Here is a 21,724-nt window from a genome sequence, read left to right as displayed (position 1 = left end):
AAATGGGACTTCAGAATTCATGTAACGGAATGTCTACATGCCATTTATTCAGAGTGCCAAGTGGAGGCCTCAGTAGCAACCCACACTGATCAGGACTTTCTACAGGAATGGTTAAGAACTAATGGTTTATTCTGTGTGACAAAAGGTGTTACAAATGAATTCCTGGCCCTTTTGTCTTCAACTGATACACTGGATCTCACCTTAATGTTATGTGGAGAAATAACTCAAACCACCAGAAAGCATTTTTTTTCCAAAAAAAGGAATATGTATGATAAAAACAAACTATTCTTAAATCTCACTGATGGAAATTTTTTTAAAAAAATTATTTTATTTGAAAGGCAGAGTTATGGGGAGAGAGAGGGAGGCAAAGATCTTCCATACTCTGGTTTACTCCCCAAATGGCTGCAACAGCCAGAGCCGGGCCAATCCGAAGCCAGGAGCTTCTTCCAGGTCTCGTATGCAGCTGCAGGGGCCCAAGCACTTGGGCCATCCTCTGCTGCTTTCCCAGGCACATTAGCAGGGAGCTGGATCGGAAGTGGAGCAGCTGGTACTGAGAACAGCACCCATATGGGATGCCAGCACTACAGGCAGAAACTTTACCCACTATGCCACGGGGCTGGTCCCTTTGATGGTAAATTTGATGTCAGGTAGGGAAAAAAATTCTCCTCAAAATTCCTTTCATAATTATATTTAAGTTTTATTATTGTCAACTCCTTCAATATTCTGTTTTCTTAAGCTGACAGAAAAGTTGGCCATAGCATAGTTTCTGGTTCATTATCATTAAAAATAACTGGGATTTTTTTTTGGGGGGGGAGGGGAGGAAGGGCCCTTAACACTTATTCAGCATTTTATACATGCCAGGCATTATGCAATTTTTTTTTACTTATGATATTCTTATTTAATCCTTAAAACCACTCATTAATTCTCACTACCCTTATTTGTTTCACAGCATTCTGATCCATTTTTTTATATAAAATAGCAGAGTGGTTTTGAAACATTTCTCAAACCATTACAAAGTTAAACACTCCCTGGAAAATTCATGGTCAGTTATGAGCTACGGGTAACTTTTGGATTAAATTACAAGTGGTTTCTCTTGCCTACTTTAAACAACCACAATTCCTGCAGACTCTAATTACGGAGTGTAAACGGGGATTAAATGGAGAGGGGACCCATCCTTTATGAACTGCCTTCTAGTATCCAGGGCTGTGCAGTCCCATCTGCATATGGCTTCCCTATTTAATCCTCACCACCCCTGCTTACAGATGGGAAACCTCAGCGGGAAGTTTATCATGTCAACATTGGATTGCTCACCTGATAAGTGAATCAAATGTCAAAACTATGTGCTCTTTCCACATCTCAGAACGCTTCCCTATAAAGCAATGGTCTCAGTCGACAGACCAGGTCATGTTAGGAGTATGCCCAGTAATACAGATTGAGCATCCCTAATTCCAAAACCTGAAATCTGAAATGTTTCCAAATCCCAAATTTTTGGAGCATCACATCTGTGCTCAATAGGTTTTAGGTTCTGGGACATTTTAGATTTCAGATTAGGAATGTTCACTTGGAAGTCTATACAAATACTCCGAAATCCAAAAACTCTGGATTCAGCAACTCTGGCCCCAAGCATTTTGCAGAAGGCATACTCAGTCTGTACTCACTACATGGTAGACGTTCGTATCCCATTTTATAAATGAGAAAGCTAATGCTTTGGGAGGTTAAATGGCTTGACTAAAGCCATAACACTTAAATTCAAGTGCTGGAATTCAAACTCCAATCTGTCTTCAAAACCCACGGGAATGATATTAGATTTCCTATGAGCCTTATAAGCTGGCTCCTAAGGCAATTCCAAAGGAAAAAAAAAGCCTTCTCCCCACTGACACAGTAATATTCTGCATAATGATAGCACTATCAAAATAACTGCAGTGCCTTGCGGTGTAATGAGTCTGAAGAAAGTTCACGTATCTAAGTTCAAGTGTGTGTAACACATACACACGTGTGATTATAGTTTAATTACCCATTAACTTCATTTACCCCTCATGAGCTCTCTCCTTTCTGTACGGCCCTTCCATCCACACATAAATAAGCCAGTGAGCAAGAGGAGGAGGACAAGCAGGAGCGGACTGAAGACGGAAGGCGACAGGAAAGGAAGACAATGTGTGGAGTGACGAGGACAGAAACAAGTGGTCAGACCTTCTGGTAAGTATTTTTTCAAAAAGGTCACAGGTCCTATTGGCAAAACCACTGCTCAGAAGCTAAGGATATGATATGACTTTGAAAGGACAGGCAACAAAGCAAAACCAAATAGGACTACATCAAACTCAGACATTTCTGTGCATCAAAGGACATAATCATGGTGAAAAGACAACCTATGGAATAGGAGAAAATATTTATAAATCATGAATCTTATCAGGGACTAATACCTAAAATATATAAAGAATTTTTTAAACTCAATGACAAAAAGAGAAAATCAAATAATGGTATTGTAAAATGGGCAGAGGGGGCCAGCACTGTGGTACAGCAAGTAAAGCTGCCACTACCCATAATACATCAATTCGAGTCCCAGCTGCTCCATTTCCAATCCAGCTCCCTGCTTACATGCCTGGGAAAGCAGTAGAAGATGGCCCAAGTGCTTGGGCCCCTGCACCCACATGGGAGACCTGGAGGAAGCTCTTGGCTCCTGGCTTTGGATCAGCACAGCTCTGGCCATTGTGGTAATTTGGGGAGTGAATCAGTGGATGGAAAATCTGTCTCTCCCTCTAACTCTGCCTTTCGAATAAATAAATAAATCTTTTTTTTCAAAATGACAGAGGACTGACATAAATCTTTCTCCAAGGATGATACACAAATAGCCAATAAGCAAACGAAAAGATGTTCCACATCACTAATCATCAGGAAAATGGAAACTATAATGAGATGCGAACTCATGCTCATTAGGCTGGCTGTAACAAAAAAAAAAAAAAAAGAAAAAAGAAAAGAAAAAAAAGGAAAAAAGTAAGTGTAGGTGAGGATTTAAGACATCATACACTACTGGTAAGAATGTAAAATGGTGGGGTCGGTGCTGTGGCATAGCAGGTAAAGCCACCCCCCGCAGTGCTGGTATTCCCCTGTGGGTGCTGGTTCAAGACTTGGCTGGTCCACTTCTGATCCAGCTCTCTGCTACGGCCTCGGAAAGTAGTAGAAGATGGCCAAGTCCTTGGGCCCCTGTACCCAAGTGGGAGACCCAGAAGAAGCTCCAGGCTCCGGTTCGGCTCAGCTCTGGCCATTGCAGCCACTGGGGCCATCTCTCTCTGCCTCTGCCTCTCAGTAACTCTACCTTTGAAATGAATACATAAATATTAAAAAAAGAATGTAAAACGGTGCTGCCACTATGGAAAATACAGATTTTTTTTTGTTTGATTTGACAGAGTTAGACAGTGAGAGAGAGAGACAGAGAGAAAGGTCTTCCTTCCATTGGTTCACCCCCTAAATGTCCGCCACGGCCGGAGCTGTGCCAATCCAAATCCAGGAGCTTCCTCCTGGTCTCCCATGTGGGTGCAGGGCCCAAGCACTTGGGCCATCCTCCATTGCACTCCTGGGTCACAGCAGAGAGCTGGACTGGAAGAGGAGCAACTGGGACTAGAACCCGGCGCCCGTATGGGATGTCAGCACCGCAGGTGGAGGATTAACCAAGTGAGCCACAGCGCCAACCCCAGAAAATTCCTGAAAGACTAAAACTAGAACTACCATATGATCTAGCGATTATACTTCTGGGTATATACCCGAAAGAGTTCTAAGTAGGACCTTGAAGTAATACTTGCACACCTATAGCCAAGAGAGGGAAGCAACATGTCTATCCAAGGATGAATAAATAAAATGTAGCATACACACATACAGGAATATTATTCAGCCTTGAAAAGGAAGAAAATCATGATACTACATGGATGGACTTTAAAGACAAAACAAGGCAGTCACAAAAACACAACTGCTGTATAATTCCACTTAAATGGGACAGCTAAAGTGGTCAAACTCACCGAGGCAGGAAGTAGAAGGGTGGTTGCTAGGGGCTAGAACGGGCGACAGAGGGTTGGTTAACGGGTACAAGGAAAGCACATATTATCAAAGTAACCACAATATTCAGCAACCATCCAACACCCTCTTCACATATAGCAAATCAGGACAGATAAATGGATGGCCCAACAATTTCAAGTGAAGCCCCATGGCTTGTTTTGGTTGTTCCTCAGGCAAACAAAATGTAAGCTAAAGCTTGTTAGGTCCACTTTACTTGATTATTCCATGGTATTATTAACTTCAGCTTTAAAGACTGGCGTATGTCTCACCCTGTAGCAAAATGTGGGCACTGTGGTCCAAGCCTCCTGCTGACCTGCTGCTGTATTTTACACTCTCGCCTTCCTTTCTTCACCACCTCTAAACTGAAGCGTCTACACTGGATGATTCCTTCTGAGTGGGCGGATCTGGGCTTCTCTTCACTACTGGGAAAACTGCAACAAATATTTATCCTTCTTCATGCAACAAGCTTTTAAAAAGGTACCCGGGGCCGGCGCCGTGGCTTAACAGGCTAATCCTCCGCCTTGCGGCGCCGGCACACCGGGTTCTAGTCCCGGTCGGGGCGCCGGATTCTATCCCGGTTGCCCCTCTTCCAGGCCAGCTCTCTGCTGTGGCCCGGGAAGGCAGTGGAGGATGGCCAAGTCCTTGGGCCCTGCACCCACATGGGAGACCAGGAGAAGCACCTGGCTCCTGGCTTCGGATCAGCGCAATGCGCCGGCCACAGCAGCCATTGGAGGGTGAACCAATGGCAAAAAGGAAGACATTCCTCTCTCTCACTGTCCACTCTGCCTGTCCAAAAAAAAAAAAAAGGTACCCGGAGACAGCATGCTATCAGAGCAGAAAGATGTCAGTATTTTTCTAATTCTGACAAGCAGGTAATAAGGAATGGATATTAGGTTCGCATAGTAATGAAGACAGCAAAATTCAACTGTGGACACAAACGGAAGAGCCAAAAGGAGTCTGCAGGCTATGGTGACGGGGGAGCCCACACCACCCTCCGGGGACATGTGGCCCTCCCTCGACTTGAGCACTGACCCGGCTCAAGTGACTGCTTTGGGTCCTGGAACCAGCTTCCCTCCCCACCGGCACGAGCTGGGTTTGGTCACACCCATCTGCTATCCCCAGACACATTCCTAAGGTCCCAGTATCTTCCCCTCTCTATTGCTCCCTTTATTTATGGAACGACAACACGAGACAGTCCAACAAATGTGGCGCGTGTCCAGTTTCCCCTTCACCTGCTGAGGAGTCCAATAAAGTCAATTTTGCTGGGCATGGGTCCTGACCCGAAGACACAGGAAGCGGAAGATGAGTGCATTGTCTTTTATTTTGTGACAGGACACGTTCAGGTTCTCATCTGGGCCTTCGATTCCGATAGTTTTCATCTGAACCAGATTTCTGCTCACTAGCTAGATGCCTGGTGAAAATACTGACTGCATCAGGGTATGTAGAAAAAAGGCCTGTCTGTAAAAGCAGCAGCAAATAGAAATCTTTCACAAAGCAGTCCAAGGCCACCGAGAGGCAAGCACTTCAACTACTCAGCAGCAACCAAGTAGCTTTGAATGGGTTTCTAAATGCAGCAAAGTGGAAGATCATCAGAAGCCCCACTGGCTGAACCAAACTTTTGCACAAACAGGGAGCCCTTGCCATTGAAGGTCAAATATCATTCATCATCGCCAACCTTTAATAACAAATTTAGGTCATAATTTGCTCCACTTCCTAACAGCGAAACATCAACTGTAATGCACGAAAAATTGTTTGTACATCACTAATTTTCCCTTTATAGGTACAAGGTAACCCCAGGAACTTCCCCAGCACTATACATCATGACAAAATCCCAGGAGGGTGCTTTTTTAAAAGGTCATGGAGGGGGCCAGTGCTGTGATGTAGCAAGTTAAGCCACCTTTTGCGATGCCGGCATCCCATACACTGGGTGCTGGCTCGAGCCCCAGCTGCTCCACTTCCAATCCAGCCACCCACTGATGTGCTTGGGAAAGCAGTGAAGGATGGCCTAAGTGCTTGGGCCCCTGCATTCACATGGGAGACCTGCAAGAAGCTCCTGGCTTCAGCCTGGCCCAGACTTGGCTGTTGTGGCCACTTGGGGAATGAACTAGCAGATGGAAGATCTCCCTGCCTGTGTCCCTATAACTCTACTTTTGAAATAAATAAAACAAACCTTTTTTTAAAAAAAGGTCATGGAAAACAGAATTAAAGCTTCATTTGGGTACAAAAAATTTTGAAATCCATGAACACAAAGCGTCTTCTAACAGTTTATGGAAAATGGTTATTATGAAAAAATTAAACATGGCTTTCAAAATTTTTGTACCAAAATAAACTGATATTTTAATTCCATTTTCATGAAACTTTCTGAAGTCCCCCTGTACCACAATGATGCTGACAGCTGGCTAAGATGAACCTAAAGCAAAACTAAGACACTAAATCAGATTGTGGACACAAACAAAGCAAAGGCTGCAATCCTATGTGTTGCAGACGAGGTTTTTGGCACTGAGGACCCTGTCCGGCCTGTGATGAGGAGCCACTGTCTTTCAGGAGACACTCAGACTCAGAGGCAAAGAGCTATTAGGAGACGTACAATCCGAGTCCTTCAGCTTCCAACTGCATCACCTCATCCTGCCATGCCCACTGCTCTTCGATACCAAATTTCCACACCAACCCTGTGTGTCTGTCATTCCTTTGAGAAAGGATGTAACCCACTGTTTCCTTCTCTGACCACAACCACCTCTACCCAGAAAAAGTCATGGTGATGTGTGACTAACATAGCTCTCTGATTTAGCAAGCCATTTTTTATAGCACTCACAGTGCTGGTGGGCATTCTCCCAAGAACCTTATAGTGGTGATGTGCTCAATCTTCACAAATCAAGCATCAATCAAGTATAGGTCAGATTTCCTAAAAACAGAGCCCACCATGCTAGTGGAACAGAGTCCCAAGACTTTTTTCAGGCTTAGTGAAGACTGCCCTACACCCATGAACATGCTCTCCACCTGGGGATGGTCAATTTCAAGGGCACTGGGGAGACAGTAGGCAGACTTTTCTAGAGACCCTAAAGCCTCCTCCCAGAAGGAATCAAAATCTCATTATTTACTAGTGTCTACCACATGCACAGGACATATACCGTAAAGAAATGTGTCCATATATATATGTGTACAAAAACATGCACAAGAATGTTTGTAGCATCACTGCTCCTACTATTCCCAAACTAGAAATAACGTAAAGGTCCATCATCAGTTAAATAAATAAAGTGTGGCACACCCACGCGATGGAATGATCTAGAGCAGTGAGAATGAACGATCTACTGACACACACAACAGCCTAAATGAATATGAACACCATGCTGAAGGAAAGAAGCCAGACGCAAACTAACCTGCAGAGGAAGAAGCTGCAACAGTGCTTGCCTATAGAGGGGTAAAGACTGCCTGCACAGGGGAACAAGGGAACTACTGGGGTGACGGAAAGGTTCTCTCGGGATGGAGGTGTTGTTTGCAGATGTACATTTCTTTATCAAATGGTTCATTTCACCAACTACAAATCTGACCTCAATTTAGAAGACAGTCTTGTAATGAGACCCCAAAGCCACGGGCTCCTGTTCTGCTGCTTTTGTGCAGATGCTGCTGGTGGCTGGTCAACACTCTGTGGCCTAACACACCTGCTAAAGCAAAGCAGAGCCTCTGAAGCTGGGAAATCAGACGCTGGAGTCCTCGAACTCAGCACACCCTCAACCTTCGCTTTATTCACTCCCCGAGGAAGATGCTGGCCACAGAAGCGTGACAAGCAAGTGCCAGAACTCTCTGGCTCTCGGGCCATTTGAATATGCTTCCAGAGTGGCCTGTTGGATGAGTCAACACGACAAATGCCTGCATCAGGTAGTCGCCAGACCCCACAGGGAGTGTCTCTGGACCTGGTTCTCATGATACTCACCCCATGTTGCTCCTCTTCCTACACGTTATCAATGGACAAAAGGAGGCAGTAGTACTAAAACAGTGAGGCAACTGGGATTTGCTAAGGTTTAATGTGGCAAACTCCTAGCTATCCTCCATTTCCATAGCAGCCAAGCTTGAATGGGCACATGGCTACCCAGCCACGGACTGTATGGACTGCATGTCCCAGATTCCCGTCAGGTAACTGAGTTCTCACCAGCGGAATGCGAGTTGAGGAAGCGTGTATAGTGGTTGGCATTGTGGTGTAGCAGGTGAAGCCAGCATCCGCAATGCAGATCTTCCATATGGGCACTGGTTCGCGTCCTGGCGGCTCTACTCAGAATCCAGCTCCCCGCTAAAGGCTTTATAAAAGCAGCAAAGATGGTCCAAGTGTTTGGGCCCCTGCAACCCTCGTGGGAGACCCAGAAGAAGCTCCTGGCTTCAGCTTGACCCATCCCTGGCCATTGCAGCCATCAGGGGAGTTGAACCAGCAGATCCAAGATTGATCTGTCTTGACCTTGACCTCTCTCACTCTCAATCTTTCAAATAAATAAATAAATCTTTTAATGAAGCATGTGTAAATTCTACTTGCTTTAAAAGAAAACATCTCATGTGGGATCTGTCCTTAATGTGTTGTCTAACGTGCAGTGATGCTACAACTAGTACTGAAACAGTATTTTTACACTTTGTGTTTCTATGTGGGTGCAAACTGATGAGATCTTTACTAATTATACTGAATCGATCTTCTGTATATAAAGATAATTGGAAATGAAAAAAAAACCTGGTGTTAAATTGGAAATGGCATAGAAAATTAATTTTTAAAAAAACATTATGTAGGATCTCTGTCTTTAATGTGCTGTACACTGTTATTTAGTGCTATAACTAGTACTCCAACAGTATTTTTTTCACTTTGTGTTTCTATGTGGGTGCAAACTGTTGAAATCTTTACTTAATATATACTAAACTGATCTTCTGTATATAAAGAGAATTGAAAATGAATCTTGATGTGAATGGAAGGGGAAAGGGAGTGGGAAAGGGGAGGGTGGCGGGTGGGAGGGAAGTTATGGGAGGGGGAAGCCATTGTAATCCATAAGCTGTACTTTGGAAATTTATATTCATTAAATAAAAGTTTAATAAATGAAAAAAAAAGAAAACACTCGTCTTGGTCTTCCTCTGTTCTTTCTCTTTTCCACATAGCTTCAGTTTTGCAGATGAAGACAACACTCTAGAGGATGAAAGAGCTACAAAACGGCTGCTTCCTAAGCCCCTGCACAACTAACTCCTGGAGCAGGGCTGTACCATTAGGTTGGTCCACTCACCTCTACACTGTTATGTGAAAGACAAGTTCCAATCTTATATAAATCATCACATTTGGGGTCTCTTTGTTTTAGCATCTTAGCTATAATATCTCTAGCACTTAAGCTCTGACACCTGTGGTCTCCAGACAGGACTTTCCAAGTTTCAGACATTCCATCCAGCCCAGAAATTTCAAACCGCAAATTCGTGATACTAGTACATAAAGACAACACCCTCATTCCCAATCACACAATGCTAATCCTGTTGCTTAACACTAGTGTCCCACCATCTACGAGATGCTACCAAGTCCTTATTCCATATACCAGGGTCCTTTTGATACATGGTCCCATCTGCCATGCTTAGCCTCATCACCTGCATCTGCTTTATCACGTTTTGTGTTCTAGCGGAACTGGACGTTCCCTGAATGCACCTTACATGTGCACAACTCTATACTCAGACCCTGGTGTGGCCAAATGCAATGCTTTTTTCACCATTCTCCACTCTCTCTTGCACATGAGGTAATTTTTTACTAATTTTTACAACGTAACAGACAAGATCCCAGAGAAGCTTCTGCAAAACCCTCTGAAAAAAAAAATTATTCCCTCTCTTTACTATACTTTCATAGCACTTTGGACAAATTTGGATTTATTAAGCATCTGATCTCACAGCTAGAATACACATCCCATAGACAAGTGAGGATAAAAACCATGTTTTGCTCTTCTTCACCATTGAGCACAAGAGCTGATGCACACTTGACTGCTTAACAGAAGGATCCAGAATTCAACAGGCGGCATGTTTCAAAACCCTACACATCCATGATCACTCTTACCTGTTCAGTGCAAATGCATAGTGGAATTGAATATTGTGCTGATCAGCTAGATCACATGTAGGCAGCATCTCCAGTGTTTCCACCAGCTTCACCATTGCATCATAGTCCTGTTGGCAAGAGGTTCCAAGGTGAGGAGGAGAGGAAACACAGCTCTTCGCAAAGTTTTCAGAACAGTTATGAGCACGCCAGCCTCAGCATGTAAAGACAGAGGCCTGTCTTCATACAGGGCACTTAGTGAAGTGACGTGTGGCCTTCAAAAGAACAGAACAAAGACCAGAAAACAAGACGGAGGAGAGAAAAGACAGAGAAGGAATCAAAGGGCACAAGAGGATCATGGGAGAACAGTTAAATCCAAAGGCAACAAAACAAGGTAAAGGAGCCCAGCACCCAGGAAAAGGGGTCCACACTTTGAGGGCAGGAGAATTAACATCACAGGCAGAGCTCAGTGAAAATACGCTGGAGGTCTATGCCCAAGGAAACATCCCAGCCCTTATTTTGCCAGAATCAATCCAATTAACCTCAACTAGGATTTCTCAACCCTGACTCTGACATTTTTAAAAAATTTATTTAGTTGAAAGGCAGATGCCCCCAGAGGCCCCCACTAAATGCCCCCAATATTCAGGGCAGATCCCGAGTGAAACCAGAAGGCAGGAATTACATCTGGTCTCCTACACAGGCAGCAGGGACTCAAGTCCTTGAGTGACCGTGTCCTGCCTGCAGGCACATTAGCAGAAAGCTGGGCAGGAAGCTGGGACTTCAATCGGGCACTGAGATGGGGTACATGTGTCCCAAGCAGCGGATGAACCTGCAGCACCACAACACATTTGTGAGCCGAATAGTTCTTTGTTGTGGGGTCGTCCTGTGCAGTACAGGATGGTGAGCAGCATCCCTGGCCTTGATCCACCGGAAGCCAGTTAGTACCCTTCCCCCTCACTCAGTTTGGACAACCAGTTTGCCAACTGGGACACTGTCAAATGTCCCTGGATCGAGAACCACCACTCTAAACTTGCATAATTACCCCGAGCATAACTGCTACTGTGCTTGTCTTAGCTGGGTCGCCTCTTAACAGCACTGCCCATGATCCTTACAGCAAGCTTAGAATAATTGGTACTGGCCAACTTGCTGCCAGGCAGCCACCATCAGAGGAGGGCTTCCTGCTCAAAGCCCGTGCCTGTCTTGTGGCTCTGCCCCAGCCAAGGGGAAGCAGCATATTCCAGAAATCTCCTGGCTCACCTTTGAACCTAAGAGTCCCACCGATGGAAGGTTATGAAAAGAAGGAATGCAAGAAGGCAAAGACAGAGGGAAGCCAACAGCTCAAGGGAAGAAAGACTTCAAGAAAGGCCATTTCTGTCCTCTTGATCCAGAGACATGACTTAACCATTGTCATCTTTAACAACATCTGCCACTAAAGTCAGTTAGATACATACGTTTGTCACTAGCGGCCTGAGTTCCTGAGTGGCCAACTCTGCTCTTGGTCCAGGTCACAAATGGATGCCTCCATCCTTCAGATTTAAAGACCTATAGCCAACAACCTTCAACATGACTTTGTAGAATTTTACAAGTAAGGTACATCATCCTGTGTTCCTCCCAAGGGAAGGGAGGAAAGGCATTCTTAGCAATGGTGCAACAGCATTAAACTGGAGGGAGGACCACATCCCACAAGAACTCTTGTCCAAGAACTCTCCGGTAGCTTCTGATATCTGTGTCATAAACATCTGCATTGCTTGGGTCGTCGGTGTGCCTCTGATACTCCTGGTCACTAACGACTGAACTTGGGCAAGTTACTGAACTAGCGTGTGCCTCAGTTTCCTCATTATTAAAAAAGGAGATAATCAAAATATACATATCCCCTAGAACTGTCGAGAGGAGTGAGTCAGGATCAGCAAAGGGCTTAGAACAAGCCTGGCATAAAACACATATAAACCAAATTTTCAGATCCTTATTCCAAGGAGTCCTGCAGATCAGATCTCTTAGAGGGCTCATGTGAGCCCTGATAGGAAAAAATCTTCTCCAAGATTTCCATTGCAATAGATAAGGCAGATGACCTACAAGCTAGCCAATCTGTCTACAACACAGCCACCTCACCACAGACCTAGTGTAAGAGTGCTTCCTATGAGGAGTTCCTTGTGCCAAGGAAGAGCTCGGGCCATGCGAGCCGCGGTGAGGCGTGCTTCATACCTGGATGTCACGGTAGGACAGGAGGAGATTCATGATGATGTCGGAGGTCAGCACCTCGGCGTTATCCATGCGGAGCTTGATCCGAGTCAGCTCCTTCGCCAGCTCCTCACCCTGATACTTCTCTCTGGCTTTCCGGATGTCATTTAACAAGGCCTCTTTATAATATGTACTAGAGAGGGAAACACAAAAACTTCCAGTCACATCTCCATACATCTAGGACTCTTCTTCACATGCTCAAGCATGGCCCTCACTGACACGACGTAGGCACGCACATGACGTAGGCAAGACCCAGACCTAAGCCTTCTTGCACCACTAAACACCTTCAACTCGTTATCCACAGTTCGCAGAAACTAACTGGAAAACAAATGAAAATCAGTTCATTACTACCTTGAAAATATTCTCAAAGTTGACCACACTTATATTCAGGTAATTCACAGGACTTGCCACCCAACCTAATCCTACTTACTCCAGGATTTCCAAACATATAGAGGGCAAAAAGGTACAGTCATTGCATATTCATTTTTTCCACTAAGAGCAGATTATCACAAAGACAAACAGAACTCTAGAAGCCATGAAACATAGATGAGAACATCTTTAAAATGAATTTCTCTATCAGGTGTCCCCAGTGAGTAGTCACGAAGCTTTCCACCGTTGAGGGGAGAGCTGGAAAGCAGTGCCTCGGGGCCATCCAGGAAGGGACAGAGAGGCCACGCCTGGAAAGCTTACAACAACCTCACTTTTCACCCCTGTGCTCTCTCTGTCCTATTCAACTGCCAGGATATTTTCCTAACATAAAACTTCCTTCATGTGGGCATCCAGATGATAACAAGGATGTACAAAAACACTTCAAGCAGTTGAAATGCACACTGGAATGTCACCATAGCCTCTCAAAGAGCCAGTGCTACTATCTGGTAATTGGTTTAAAATCTTGAAAAATGATCTAAGTTGGAGCATAAAAGCCAACTTACAATCGTGTCCAAATACATTTTTAATAGAAATGGCATATTGCCAAGTAGTAATACTGTCAACTCATTAGAGCTCAAGTCTTTAACTGTAGGAATAAAATTAGGCTATTCATTTAAAAAGAGTGTAAGCAAAATTAAGTAATAGTCTCCAGAGAATGAAAAAAAACCACATGGGATAGAGTAACAAATGGCACTTAATTTTAATAATAATACGATGCCAAATTAATGTACATCCAGTAGACAACATTCATAATATGACATTCATGAATATGACCTTCATGGTCCAACACTCATAATACGAACTCAATTAACATTTAAAGAATGAAATGATGTCCCAAAGAAAATGTTCTGATATAAAAATAGCTGCATATTTAATTTTTTTTGGTTTCCTTAGTTGTCAACTGCTATCATCATCATCAATGATGCACGAATTAGTACATTCTGTCTCTGGGGGCTGGCGCTGTGGTGTGGTGGGTAAAGCCATGGCCTGCAGTGCCGGCATCCCATATGGGCGCCAGTTCGCGTCCTGGCTGTTCCACTTCTGACTGAGCTCTCTGCTATGGCCTGGGAAAGCAGAATAAGATGGCCCAAGTCCTTGGGCCCCTGAACCCACGTGGGAGACCCAGAAGAAGCTCCTGGCATCTGATTGGCCTAGCTGGACCTGTTGCGGCCATTTGGGGAGTGAACCAACAGATGGTTGGTTCACTGCCTCTGCTTCTCTTTAACTCTTCCTTTCAAATAAATAAATTCTTTAAAACATTCTGTCTTAATTGAATTAGTTATTAGGTGACAGCCACTGCCTCTTTGGTAGAGTATAAAGGCATCAGAGCTATTACAGTGTTATTAGTTTATCCTGGCAAGTTCAAAAGTTATACTTTAGTCTCATTTTCAAGAGTAATTCTGGGTTCTTGCACTGTGGCACAGCGGGTTAATGCCCTGGCCTGAAGCGCCGGCATCCGATGTGGGTACCAGTTCGAGTCCTGGCTGCTCCACTTGCATTCCAGGATTCTTTTATAGCCTAGGATAGCAGCAGAAGATGGCCCAGGTCCTTGGGCCCCTATACCCACATGGGAGAATCTGGAACAAACTCCTGATTCCTGGCTTCAGATCACCTCAGCTCTGTCTGGCCATTGTGGTCATTTGGGGAGTGAAACAGTGGATGGAAGACCTCTCTCTCTTTCTGGCTTTACCTCACTCTGTAACTGTCTTTCAAATAAAATAAATCTTTTTTTTTTTTTTTTAAAAAAGGGTAATTCTGAAAAACAGCTTTAATAAACTAAGAAACCTACTAAGAACAGTGGTTTTACAATAAATAAAACATTGACTTGAGTATGGCTTGGGGACATCCGATATGTAATAAATAGCCTCTGATAACCAGGGTAGATGTTGTTAATCAATGAACTTGGAAATGGTTTCAGCACAGCACTCAAAACAGACTTTATAAACCTATCCGAGTTTGCACTTGAGCTAAGAAGCTTACCAGCCTTCCCTGTTACAGGTTACTTAAACCAAAAGCACCATTTACCCTGTCACTAACCAATGCCAGCCACCTGCCAAGTTCATGGGGTAGAATCACCCAATATATCTTTCAAGCTCTCTGAAATTAAACCAAAACAAAAAAGATGCTTTCCAACTGATACATACATACAGGCGCTGAGTGAGAAAGAAACCAGAATCCATTTCTTGCAAAGACCTGACTCATCTGGCAGAATCGAGATACCTGACCTCCTTGCCACACCTGGAATTAGGCACTGGGAGAGCTTTCTGCCTAAATTTCACTAGAACATTTGTTTTACACTAAGTCAATAGTTAAGAGGCTTTCCAGGAATGCGCCACAAATATCCCCCATTTGCTTTCTTTCTTTCTTTTTTTTTTTTTTTTCGACAGGCAGAGTGGACAGTGAGAGAGAGAGAGACAGAGAGAAAGGTCTTCCTTTGCCGTTGGTTCACCCTCCAATGGCCGCCGCGGCCGGCGTGCTGCAGCCAGCGCACTGTGCTGATCCGATGGCAGGAGCCAGGTGTTTATCCTGGTCTCCCATGGGGTGCAGGGCCCAAGGACTTGGGCCATCCTCCACTGCACTCCCTGGTCACAGCAGAGAGCTGGCCTGGAAGAGGGGCAACCGGGACAGGATCGGTGCCCCGACCGGGACTAGAACCCGGTGTGCCGGTGACGCAAGGCGGAGGATTAGCCTAGTGAGCCGCGGCGCCGGCCCCCCATTTGCTTTCTATGTTGCCATGTGGTCAAGTGTGCTGCTGCCTTTGCCCACTGAAGTCTGGAGAAGAAAGTCTGCACCCAGAGTGTAGGTGATGGGATAAACAAGGAGAACAGATTACTAGCAAGTGTGCGCCTCATAACCAATGCTGCACTGGTAACCCCCCACAGTTCAGGGCACTGTGAGCTGAGCCACAGTGTGATGCGAGGTCCCTTACATTGCATTACAAGTCAGTTTTACCAGTGCTTTGGAGTTGCATTTGTTTTGCAAGGCCACGTTGTTCTCCTTGTGACACAACTGACAGGAATAAATCCTTTCAATTGGCTGAAAGCAAAGAAACAGGATCCTTTGGTTAAGAATAGCTTTTTACTTTTAACTGTCAGAATAAGGCCACCTGAAGGTACGGTCTCTTGAGAATAAAGGCTGAGAGATGAGCCTACTTGGTCAAGGCCAGAGAGCTAGGAATCACCTAAGCCAGGATTCAACTGCAAACCTCTGGGTGAGAACTGCCCAGAATCTCTGACGTCCATCTCAAGGGAGCATGTCACAGGACATCCTAAAGTCAGGAGGGCAGTGGCTTGACTCAGCACATACAGGCTCTTAAAGCATAAGAACTTAAAGTCAGAATGACCTCACTGCGGCATTTTACAAACCCACACAACTGGGGGAGTGCAAAGCCATGTTCACAAATGGTCCTGAAATACAGAATCTCAGAGGTGAAAGAGAGCACTAGAAATACATCACTGGCTTGACCGCCTTCTTTTCTTTTTTCTTTCTTTTTTGACAGGCAGAGTGGATAGTGAGAGAGAGAGACAGAGAGAAAGGTCTTCCTTTTTGCCGTTGGTTCACCCTCCAATGGCCGCTGCGGCCAGCGCATAGTGCTGATCCGAAGCCAGGAGCCAGGTGCTTCTCCTGGTCTCCCATGGGGTGCAGGGCCCAAGGACCTGGGCCATCCTCCACTGCACTCCCTGGCCACAGCAGAGAGCTGGCCTGGAAGAGGGGCAACCGGGACAGGATCGGTGCCCCGACCGGGACTAGAACCCAGTGTGCCGGCGCCGCAAGGCGGAGGATTAGCCTATTGAGCCACGGTGCCGGCCAAGACCGCCTTATTTTCTAGATGAGAAACCAGCCAGAGAGTCACACGTCAAGTTCACGCAGTGGGTAAAGGACAGCCAGCCCCGGTCCTGAACTCCTAACTCCAGTTCTACTCTGTTGGCTCCACCTCAGCGGCCCTTCTTACTAGGGCAGTCAGGGGCAATAATGGATCGCAAGATGATTTTCAAATGACTGGCTGCAGCGCCCCACTCTCTGAGCACTCTGGTCATGTCAAAGGATACCAGCTCCTTGAAACTGAAGGGACATTTTGGCAAGGCTCTTAGGGTTGTTGGTGGCTGATGAGAATTACCATGAGGTCACATGGATGTCCTGGAGGAGGCCAATGAACTTGTCCACCAGGGGCACGCACAGTGGGCCCAGGATGGCGTCCCAGTTCGGAGCCATGAACTCTGAAGCTCGCCGCTGGGCGTCACTCTCACAGCAATAGTACTCAGCGCATGGTGTAACGATGTACGGGATGAAGTAGTAATTTCCACTAGATGCCTAGAAAAAAGAAACAAGACCATTTCAGAAGGTAATTGATGCGGAAGCCCAGCCGTGGCTCTGGGCAGGTGGCACAGGCAAGGAGAAAAATGGCTGAACATGAACAACTTCTGAAATACAACGACAGATCTTTTAGGCCCCAAACAAGAAACCACTCAATTTTAAGACGACACCTCCCAGATATATGACAAAAACTGGTTTCGAATGCTGAACTGATCTGTTTGTGTCTCCAAATTTCATTGGCAGAAAAATTAGGAGTTTTAAGTCTCAGAAATCGTATTAATGTACTACATACCCCTCGAACCAGAAGGATTCCCCGATGACCAAGAATTACAATGTGGCCCATCCTTTTTCTTTCAGCGAAATCGAAGAGGGCATATCATTTGATAATTTAACTATAGGTAAACTACTATAAACTTTGTTTGATAAAAATTCTGTTGCAAGAAACATTAATAAATACAACAAGTCTCAAAATAATTGGTTGAAATTTTTTGTATCATCAAATAATACTTATGTAAGAGTGTTTTTTCTTCTATGGAATAATTATAGCTTGAATTACGACCCTTGTAAAACAAACATTTCCTTTTGAGAACATTATATCAATGCTTAATTTTCAGCACATTTGGAGTATTAAAATTCTTTTTTAAATACATTCTTACATGGACATTCTTGTATCACAGAAAATCTTTTGTCTAAACTGTCACAAAAAGCAACTGGCTTAAAAATTCATACTTCTAAATTCCTATTTCTGCATTAAGTTTTAAAGGACTTATACAATGCCAAAAAAATTCATCTGACTTCTTCCATTTAATGAAAAAATGCAGTTATCTAGGTATTCTGACACAACACAGATACAGCCTTGAAAAGCACATTTTCTCCAACAGTGAGATGTCAAACAAGGGGATAAGGTTTCTTCTAAACCAACAAGAAATGAATTAACTAGGGAGAAAGCTGTCAGAATACCACAATCTCAGATCAGAAAGGTGGCCTGGGAAAATTTACATGGTAGAACTAGTTTCAAATACACATATGAACATATAATCCATTTTTAGAGAAATTTTCCTGTTGACTAAGATTTTTCCTTTACAAAGACAGGTGGCATTCTAATTTCTATCTTAAAATATAAATAACTGTCCTCAAACTGTTTTACATCTTGTTGGGCATCTACAGCCCTGTCAGGACAAGTCTTGGAGCCTGCAATATTTTGATAAGGCCATCTTGTAAAACATATTTTACACCAGATCAGCAAACCTGGTCCATAAAGGGCCAGATGGTCAATAATCTCAGCTTTGCAGGTCACGTGGTCTCTGTTGCAGCTACTCCACGCTGCTGTTGTAGCAGGGAAGCAGCCATAGACAACATGTAAACACATGAGCACAACTGTAGACCAATAAAACTTTACTTATAGACACAAATTTGAATTTCCTATTTTCATGGTGTTAAGTCATCTTCTTTTGATATTTTCCAATCATTTAATAATGTAAAAAGCATTCTTAGCTCACAGCCTACACAAGAACAAGTCTTGTCTTAGACTAAGCTTCCTGATACTTTATCATCCCTAAAACTGAGGTTTTCTGCAAAGACTTAGCCTGCTGTAAAAGCTAGAGAGTATACTCGTGGCCACCAGCTATTGGCATTAAACCCCTTAGAACACAAATATCAGGGTTACAAAGAGAAGGGCAAAAATTGAGGTAGTTGGGAAGTAGGGAAGATGACTCTGATCTGTTTCTTCAAAATCACTAGGAATTATCTATACTCCCAAAGACTCTCTCTACCCTGTAATCAAACTCTACAAAGAGGATGGACGGGTTGGCATGTGATGGAGCAGTTAGGACGTTGCTTAAGACATCTACCTTCCGTATCAGGGTGCCTGGGTTTGAGTCCTGACTCTGGCCTTAACGCCAGCTTCCTATAACACGTATCCTGGGAGGCACTAGGTGGTAGCCCCTGTGGTTGAGTTCCTGCCGCCCATGTGGGGGACCCAGAAGGAGTTCCTGGCCCTGGCTGTTGCAGCCATTTGGGGGGACAAACAACGGATGGAAGATCTCTGCCACTATCTTTTTGCCTTTCTACTAAAAAATTTTTTTTCAACCAATTACATAGAAAATTAAGGCTTGGTAAGTTAAAGACAATTTGTCTCTGGTTTATGCGAAGAAAGCCATGCTACTAAAGCAAATTAAATGCCATTTATACATTCAGGCATTAAACTGCTTTTTATTTAATCTGCAATTGGTTATCCTCTATGGCAAAAGTCTTCCAATGTCAGCCTGAGGAGAAAACAGCTATATCGTTCAGTGAGGTTTAGAAGATAAAACATCCTTGAAGAAGGGTAGTTTATTAGTTTCTGAGAGTTATAGTGGGACTAGAGGTGTAAGGAGCTCCTAAGATCCTGCCCCTGGTAAAACAACCGTAACGAGTGGAAGTTATTTTTAAAAATCCATTCGAAGTTTCTATAAATTACCCTAAGGGCATACAACAAATGGATAAAATCTACTTAGTCTTGGTAAGAACAGTGCGATCTCATGTCATGCTCCTCACTCTCCACCAGCCTAGAGTGACAGAAGTTCTCTCCTGGGTGACTGTGGCCAAGAAGACAGGCTCTCTCTTGCCCTAAGTCTGGGTGACAGTTTCTCCCTAAGCCAAAGCCAGCAGCATTCTCATCCACCCCAACCCAGCGTTGTAGAAAATACTCCAGGTTGGTCAGTGCTGTGGCATGGTGGGTAAAAGCCGCTGCCTGCAGTGCCAGCATCCCATATGGGTGCAGGTTCAAGTCCCAGCTGCTCCTCTTCCAATCCAGCTCTCTGCTATGGCCTGGGAAAGCAGTGGAAGATGGCCCAAGTCCTTGGGCCCCTGTACCCACGTGAGAGACATGGAAGAACCTCCAGGCTCCTGGCTTCGGACTGGCAGAGCTCCAGCCATTGTGGCCATCTGGGGAATGAACCAGCAGATGGAAGACCTCTCTCTCCCTCTCTGCCTCTGGCTCTAACTCTGCCTTTCAAGTAGATAAATAAATAAATCTTTAAAAATATACTCCAGGCAAATGTGGTCAACAGAAGCAAGGTTCCTTTCTTCACTTTACAGGGCAGACACTAAGCCAAGAATATGGGGTCCTGACTGTCCTCACCCCTACTCACTCATAGGGTGAAGGTTCCCCACGCAGAGAGGTAAGCTGAGAAGAGCAGAGGCCGTCTCCTGTCTCCAGCACCTGACTCACGGAGCTGGATGTCACGTCAAGAGAAGTGGGCTGCTGTCTCCAGCACCAGCTCCACAGCAGTGGAGCAGAGCTTGGCTCAGGGGAGTGGCAGGCTATAAGAACAGAACACTCCACAGTTCTCTGGAAGGGGACTGATGACACGTGGAACACAGCAGAGCCAAGTTCAAGCCTGTGGATGTCATTAAAAACAAACAGGGAGATTCTGGTGGCAGGCAACTAAGGGAAGGCTCACAGCTCCATGATAGCAATAAATGAAAGGTAGGCCAGCCTGAAGCTTAACAAAGACACTGAAGAGCAGCCTTTCTGGGGTCAGAGCCAGCCTCAGTGACTAGACCTAAAAATTATTCGTGCAAAGTGCCCAGCTTTAGTTATACCAAATTGTGGAACAATTTATGCCTCAAGGCATCATAAAAAAATATAGCAATCAGGTAACAAGTGAAACTAACGTATAAGTGGAATGCCAAAACAGGAAGATCAGTCAGAAGCTTAATGTGGAGTTCAGGTAAGAGATAGTCAATGAGGGCCTAGCTGTAGCCAGTGAAATTTGGATGAAGATAGAGGGATCAAAATAGCTATGCATGTGTCCAATGTAATACCGTCTGAAGAGTGGAATCAGAGGTAGCACTGCAGAGAAATAGACTCCACTGAACTATTCCAGCCAAGTCATGGAATAAATCAGTGAATGACAAAAACAATATGCCCCAGAGGCAGAAGGAGATTAATATCCAGAGTTGCACAATATATTATTTAAAATGCCCAATTTTAACAACAACAAAAAAACAGGACAGAGAAATCCATGTTAAAAAAAAAACCAGCAGGTAACAGTAATTGCCTTTGAAGGGAATTACTGATACAGACGCTGGCAGCTATTGAAATATATTAAGAGGATAGATGGAAAGCATACTTAAATAAGACAACAGACAACATCACTGAAGAGAATTTTTTTTTCCAAAAAAGAAATCAAATGGGAGGGCTGGTGCTGAAAAGTGCAATAACCAAAAGGAAAAATCCACTGAAGGTGCTGAATAGGAGATTGGAGTGTCAGAAGAAAGAATCAGCAGACTTGAAGATAGATTAAAAGAGATTATGTACTCTCTAGAAAAAAAAAGAAACATTAGTAGGGTCATAAAGAAACATTGGACACTATCAAGTATGTCAACATATACAACATTTAACAGGGATCCCAGGAGAAAAGATAAAGGAGTAGAAAAATTCTCCAAAAAATACTTGCTGAAAACTTCCCAAATTAATGACAAACATTAAATCTACATAATCAAGGAACTAATGAACTTCACATAAGCAAGAGGCAAACAGCTCTACAGCCAGACACATCTTACTCAAAATATTGAAAGACAGAAAAGAAAATCTTGGAAGTGGCAAAAGAAAACGTCTTGTCCTGTCTAAGAGAACTACAGTCAGGGTAACAGCAGACTCTTCATCAGAAACGATGAAAG

At 44.2% G+C, this 21,724-nt stretch overlaps 1 protein-coding gene across 1 annotated transcript in view; it reads right to left on the bottom strand.

Annotated features, from left to right (window-relative positions):
• Window positions 1-21,724, bottom strand: part of MAP3K15 (mitogen-activated protein kinase kinase kinase 15) — a 119,284-nt gene that overhangs the window by 57,355 nt on the left and 40,205 nt on the right. Inside the window, exons 4-6 of the mRNA XM_062183153.1 lie at window positions 16,863-17,056; window positions 12,281-12,449; window positions 10,103-10,209 (exon numbers count right to left, since the gene is read on the bottom strand). Of these exons, the coding sequence (XP_062039137.1) occupies window positions 10,103-10,209; window positions 12,281-12,449; window positions 16,863-17,056 (470 nt within the window). The remainder of the gene's footprint in view (window positions 1-10,102; window positions 10,210-12,280; window positions 12,450-16,862; window positions 17,057-21,724) is intronic.

The sequence above is a fragment of the Lepus europaeus genome, chromosome X (genome assembly GCF_033115175.1).
Source record: "Lepus europaeus isolate LE1 chromosome X, mLepTim1.pri, whole genome shotgun sequence".
NCBI lineage: Eukaryota > Metazoa > Chordata > Mammalia > Lagomorpha > Leporidae > Lepus > Lepus europaeus.
The sequence above is the reverse complement of the archived record's forward strand: the minus strand, read 5'-3'. Positions and strand labels throughout refer to the sequence as shown.